The 6012-nt window shown below is 60.1% G+C and overlaps 2 protein-coding genes across 2 annotated transcripts in view; both read left to right on the top strand.

Moving 5' to 3' along the window:
- LOC102255064 (aldehyde dehydrogenase family 3 member B2-like) overlaps window positions 1-2730 on the top strand; it is a 4795-nt gene extending 2065 nt beyond the window's left edge. The window contains exons 6-9 of the mRNA XM_005864336.2: window positions 555-941; window positions 1528-1694; window positions 1882-1981; window positions 2228-2730. Of these exons, the coding sequence (XP_005864398.1) occupies window positions 555-941; window positions 1528-1694; window positions 1882-1981; window positions 2228-2412 (839 nt within the window). The 3' untranslated portion in view covers window positions 2413-2730. The remainder of the gene's footprint in view (window positions 1-554; window positions 942-1527; window positions 1695-1881; window positions 1982-2227) is intronic.
- Window positions 2731-4546: 1816 nt separating this feature from the next.
- The window catches only part of ACY3 (aminoacylase 3), a gene marked incomplete at its 5' end in the record, with an annotated part of 10820 nt that continues 9354 nt past the window's right edge, over window positions 4547-6012 (top strand). The window contains one exon of the mRNA XM_014538229.1: window positions 4547-4629. Within this exon, the coding sequence (XP_014393715.1) occupies window positions 4547-4629 (83 nt within the window). The remainder of the gene's footprint in view (window positions 4630-6012) is intronic.

Genomic DNA, 6012 nt, shown 5'->3' with positions numbered 1-6012 from the left:
CTTGGTTGCGGGCACATCCCCGGTGGGGAGTGTGCAGGAGGCAGCTGATCGATGTTTCTCTTTCATCGATGTTTCTAACTCTCTATCCCTCTCCCTTCATCTCTGTAAAAATCAATAAAATATATTTAAAAACAAAAAGCAAGGGTCCTAGACAAGGAGGGAGTCTTCAGTTCCTTTAGCTGAAGGTCCTCTGACCCCCAATGCCTTTCAAAATTATATCTGGTCTCCGGACTCTTTATTAGTCCCCGGATTCCTATGTCATCTATGCACAGCCTTCTCCAGATTCCTGAACCCTTCTTGATGCTGGGACAAGAACCCTAGCAGTGAGGATGGCCCAGCCAGTGTCCTGGGTCAGGGACGTCCAAGAGCAGGTTGAAAAGGCCATGGGGGTAGGTGGCTGTGGCCCCCGTGGGGAGTGTCCCAGATGGCAAGCAGCCAGGCCTCTGGGTCTTGGGGGGCGGGATCCCGGGGAGCATGGCCAGGCAGATCCCAGGTGGTGTCTGAACCATCTGGCCAAGGCCAGTTGAGGATGAAGGCCCATCCCATGTCCCCAGGGAGCCCTCGAGTGGGCAAGATTGTCATGGCCGCAGCCGCCAAGCACCTGACGCCCGTCACGCTGGAGCTGGGGGGCAAGAACCCCTGCTACGTGGACGACAACTGCGACGCCCAGACCGTGGCCAACCGAGTGGCCTTTTTCCGCTACTTCAACGCTGGCCAGACCTGCGTGGCCCCCGACTACATCCTGTGCAGCCCCGAAATGCAGGAGCGGCTGGTGCCCGCCCTGCAGAGCGCCATCACCCGCTTCTATGGCGAGGACCCCAGGGCCTCCCCAGACCTGGGCCGCATCGTCAGTGAGAAGCATTTCCAGCGGCTCCGGGGCCTGCTGGGCTGTGGCCGCGTGGCCATCGGGGGCCAGAGTGAGGAGAGCGACCGCTACATCGGTGAGTCCCGCTCTCCCGACCCCGGGACCCCCGGGCTAAGGCCCTTCGCTGGAGGCCACAGCTGGGCCGAGTCTGGGCCCTGAGGTTCCCAGGACCCCACTGATGGAGCCCAGCCAGGTCCACGGCTCTGCTGCCACGATTCCCAGACACTAACGCCACAGGTCGCCATGGTCTGAGCCTGTGACCCCGTGACCCTGCTTCTTGGAGCTGGGCCCAGTGTCCAGGCTCCCGAACATGCAGATCCCCAGCTTCAGCCCCAGCAGCTGCTGCTCCACAACCATGACCCCGAGTCCTGTGGGCCCTCGATTCCCGGCCTGTGCACCCGCTGGGCTGTTCTTACAAAGCAGCCCCAGCCTCTGGGCCCCACGATTCGGTGACGCTGCTGCTCCCACAGGCTGGGACCTGGGACCCTGGGCTCCAGGGGTCTGAGATCCGGTCACCCTGAGACTGTCAGACCAAGGCTGGGGTCCAGGGTTCCCGGTCAGTTCTCAGGGCCGTGGGGAGACTCTTCCCTAGAACATCCCCGATCCTGGAGCCCGGTCCCTGGGCCCTGCCCGGGGCTGAGCCGTCCCCTGTGCCCGGGCAGCCCCCACGGTGCTGGTGGACGTGCAGGAGACGGAGCCGGTGATGCAGGAGGAGATCTTCGGGCCCATCCTGCCCATCGTGACCGTGAGGAGCCTGGACGAGGCCATCGACTTCATCAACCGCCGGGAGAAGCCCCTGGCCCTGTACACCTTCTCCAACAGCAGCCAGGTGGGCCCGGGCAGGGTTGGGGCAACAGAGGAGCTGAAAGGGGTGCAGACAGCTTGGAAAGTGCTTGAGAGACGATGTTGCTCAGTAGAGGATGGAGCCGGGGCGTGCCTCTGCTCCCCGTGGAACGGCTGGGCCGAGCCCCCCTTTCCTGACAATGAGCCCACCACTCTGCCCCCACCGCCCCCAGGTAGTGAACCAGGTGCTGGCGCAGACCAGCAGTGGCAACTTCGGAGGCAACGAGGGCTTCATGTACCAGACCCTGTGGTCCATGCCGATGGGGGGAGTTGGTGAGCCCTGCCCTCCTCCTCCTCCAGCCCCCACCCCCGGGAAGCCGGTGTGGGTGCTCCAGACCCAGAAAAGCCCAGTTTTGCCTTCATTCACTGTTAATGTTGATCTAAGCCCTGGGCCTCTCATGGCCTCAGTTTCCCTATCTGCAAAATGGCTCTTAGAATGGCCAGGCTTTCCCTGAGCCCGCTACCAGGGGTGGGCAGTGGGCTGCCCAGCCTCAGACCCTCACGTGCGTGCCCATGCAGGCCACAGCGGGATGGGAAGATACCACGGCAAGTTCTCCTTCGACACCTTCTCCAACCACCGCGCCTGCCTGCTCTCCCACTCGGGCCTGGAGAAGCTCAATGAACTCCACTACCCGCCCTATACCGCCGTGAAGAAGAAGCTGATTAGCTGGGCCTTGGGCTCCCATAGCTGCACCCTCCTGTGAGCGCTCTGCCCATCTCCAGCGCCCCACCTCCACACCCCCCTCTCTCCAACTGCTGCCCACGTGCTCGGTCCCCGAAAGGCAGCGTCCCCTCCAAGAGTGCAAAGGTCCTGCTCCCGGGGTTTTGTCTGAACAGTCTCCCTGCTGGACAGACCTCTGGGCTGCTGGGCCCCCTCTCTCGGGGCCCAAATCCCCTGGGCATCCTCCTGACAGATTCATTGACCCTCTGCTTGGATATGTCTGGTGACAGAAACTTCACCCCCACAAGGTTGGGTAATTCAGGGGGTTAGAAAGCACTCCCTTGCCCTGGCCGGTGTGGCTCAGTTGGTTGAACATCATCCCATGCAGCGAAAGGTCGTGGGTTCGAGTCCCTGTCAGGGCACATGCTCAGGTTGTGGACTGGGTCCCCCAGTAGGGGGCATGCAAGAGGCAGCCAGTCAATGTTTCTCTCCCCTTCACCCCCACAAGGTTGGGTAATTCAGGGGGTTAGAAAGCACTCCCTTGCCCTGGCCGGTGTGGCTCAGTTGGTTGAACATCATCCCATGCACCGAAAGGTCGTGGGTTCGAGTCCCTGTCAGGGCACATGCTCAGGTTGTGGACTGGGTCCCCCAGTAGGGGGCATGCAGGAGGCAGCCAGTCAATGTTTATCTCCCATCAATGTCTCTCTCTCTCTCCCCCTTCCTCTCTCTCTAAAATCAATAAAAACATATTTTTTAAAAAAGGAAAGCACTCTTATATTAGGATCTATAATTAGGCTCCCAAAATACAGAGCTATTTCTTTTTTTAAAAAAATATGTTTTTGTTGATTTTTAGAGAGGGATAGAGAGATAGAAGCATCGATGAGAGAGAAACATCGTCAATCGGCTGCCTTCTGCACGCCCTCTCCTGGGGATGGAGCCTGCGACCCCAGCATGTGCTCTGACCGGGAATCGAACCAGTGACCTCTTGATTCAGGAGTCGACACTCCAGCACACCCGCCGGGCAAACACAGAACTATTTCTAACAGCTCCCCTCACACCTAAGGTTTGGGGAGCCGACCTGAAGTGATCAGATCTGGCCAATTCCCTGAAGTAGGTAATCGACAAGAACCCTGATGCTGTGTGTAGAACCAATAGGAAGGAGTGCCGCGGTGGATTAGTGATGTCTGCGGTGAGCACAGGCAGGGGCTGTGCACAGGGTGGCCACAGCTGTCCTCCCTGCTCCTAGACGCCCAGAAGGTCAGAGCAGGCAGAGTCTGCCACATGGGGAAACCGAGGTCTAGAGACAGGACAGGGCTGAACTGAGTTCATACAGTAAACAGGGCAGAGCTGGGAGACGGTGGGCTTTACGGAGAAGGGTGGGCTGGGGCTCAGTGAACAGCATATCTGGTCCATTGTGACCAGCCTCTCGCCCTCTCCCCAGTCCTCCACCTGGAAGCCCCCTCCCAACACCCCCAGGCCGGCTTTGGTGGGCTCCTCACCCCTCAGAGCCTGGGCTAGGGGCCTGAGACTGAGAGAATAAGGGGAAGGATGATCTTCCCGCTCCCCTGGGAATTGTTGGGGATGGTCGTCTCCAAAAGGGAACAGGGTGGACGCAAAGGAGGTGCTTCACAGGGGCTTGTTGATGAGTGTAGGAAAGAATGGATAAGGAAGAGAAAAGACGAATGGATGGAAGGATGAGTGGGTGGGTGGATGAGACAATAGGTGGGGAGAAGGGCAAGTGAGTGGATGAATGAGACGATGGATATAGCTGGTTGGGTGGATGGATAAACTGATGGATGAGTAGGTGGCCCAGATAGAAGCCGAGTGACCATTGGCCTGGGTCTAAGAGATCCCATTCTCCCACCTCTGCCTTGACAAGTTGCTTCCTCAAATGACCATTGGACTGAAAAGAGAGAGCCAGGGGGGTTGAGAATAACTGGAGGGTGTCCAGGCCACAGTCTGGGCAGTGAGCCCAGTGAGCAAAGACCAGAAGATACTGCTCCGTGAAGACTGGACTTTCTGCTGCCCTCACCACACCTAGGCGTGTCCCCTTTGCCCTCTCGGCCACTGGTTGCTGTGGTTCAGATGAGGGGCAAAGCCTCCTGGAGGTGGGGTGGGGAGGGCAGTCCCCGCATGCCCCACTCCGGCGGCCCCTGGTTGGTAGAGCAGTCACATGACTGCATCCTGGCTGCCAGGGAGGCTGCGAGCAGGTGCAGCCTGCTGCCCTGAGGAGGCTGTTCAAGAGCCACGAATGTGACAGGTAAGTGTCCCCTCCTCACGCCATCCTTCCCCGTCCCAGCCCTTTCCTTTCTCTGTCACTGCTGACCAGGCTCGGTCCTGGCGACGCGTCGTCAGACACAGAACGAAGACCGTTCCTGGTGTTTCTGACCCAGCGCACAGGGGCTCCGAGAGCCTTAAGGCCCTTCAGGCTTTTACTCAGCTGCTCTCCCCTCCCAACTCTCCCTCCCTCCCACCTCTTCCCCACCCCAGACTCCCAGAGGGATCCGGCTCAAATTCCAGATGAGCCCCTGGCCCGGCTCGCACAGCACCCTCGGCTCCCCTGCCGCTTCCCTGCGCCGGCGCCACCACCTAGACAGCCTGGGTGGCATCCCTCTCGGCCACCTGGTACCCGTGCCTTTGGGCAAGTCCCTTCACTTCTCCGAGACTCTGTTTTCTTAGCTTGTAGAATGGGCTCCCACCTACCCCTTAGAGTTGATGTGAGGGTTAAATGAGACCATGTGGGTCGGGGGCCCAGGGGTTCCCACTCTGGGATGCAGTGGAGCCCACACTCTGTAAGGGAGCCAGCGTCGGGCACAGCAGCCCTGGCTGCAGAGGGCCCCCGACCACACCCCTCCTGGGCTTCCCAGGGCCCTGTCACGGCCTTGCCTCGAGGTTTGTGAGAGCGGCCTCTCCCTGTCCAGCGGTCTTGGGGTCCTGCTGCCCGAGGCTGGGGCCCGTCCCAGGGTCCCTTAGAGCTCAGGGGTCAGCTTCAGCCGTAGGTGCTGGTTCCACTGTGGTGACTGACCATAGTCCAGAGGGGCCATTGAGAGAAACTACAATATGGAGTGAGTCTTCCTCCCACCCCCACCCGGACACCAGGCCGGCGGGAAGGAGTGGGCAGGCTGGGCCTGGTGGGGGTTGGGAGGAAGGACCAGGCTGTGATGAGGGTGCTGTGAAAACACAGCAGGAGGGCGGTGAGCAAAGGTCGAAGGGGGACGAGCCTGCTCAGGAGGTGGACGGTCAGGCAGGGGCTCCGAAGGAGTGGCTCCCAGGTCACGTGGCTCTCCTGGGTCAAGCCTGACAATTTTGTGGGTTGGCTCAGGTTTTGACTGCTCGCTGGGCCTCAGTTTCTCCAACTGCAGTGAAGAAGGTGGACCCGTGGAGGATGCCCCTGCCCTCGGTCATGCCAGGGTCCGCTGTGCCTGTTTCCAAGCTTGGGCTGCCCCTCCTCTCAGCTGCTCGGGCCAGGACAGAACCAAGGCCCAGAGAGGGTGCTGACTCTCCCCAAGTCACACAGCCTGTCAGGATGGGCGGCAGAGCCTCAGGGCCGAGCACAGTGTAGACACTGGGTGACCGGGCTGGACAGTTCACTGCCCAGCTCTGCCTCCTCAGTGACCTTTGGACCATCCTTGAAACCGTGTGA

The sequence above is a fragment of the Myotis brandtii genome, unplaced genomic scaffold (genome assembly GCF_000412655.1).
Source record: "Myotis brandtii unplaced genomic scaffold, ASM41265v1 scaffold187, whole genome shotgun sequence".
In the NCBI taxonomy this organism is placed as follows: domain Eukaryota; kingdom Metazoa; phylum Chordata; class Mammalia; order Chiroptera; family Vespertilionidae; genus Myotis; species Myotis brandtii.
The sequence above is the reverse complement of the archived record's forward strand: the minus strand, read 5'-3'. Positions and strand labels throughout refer to the sequence as shown.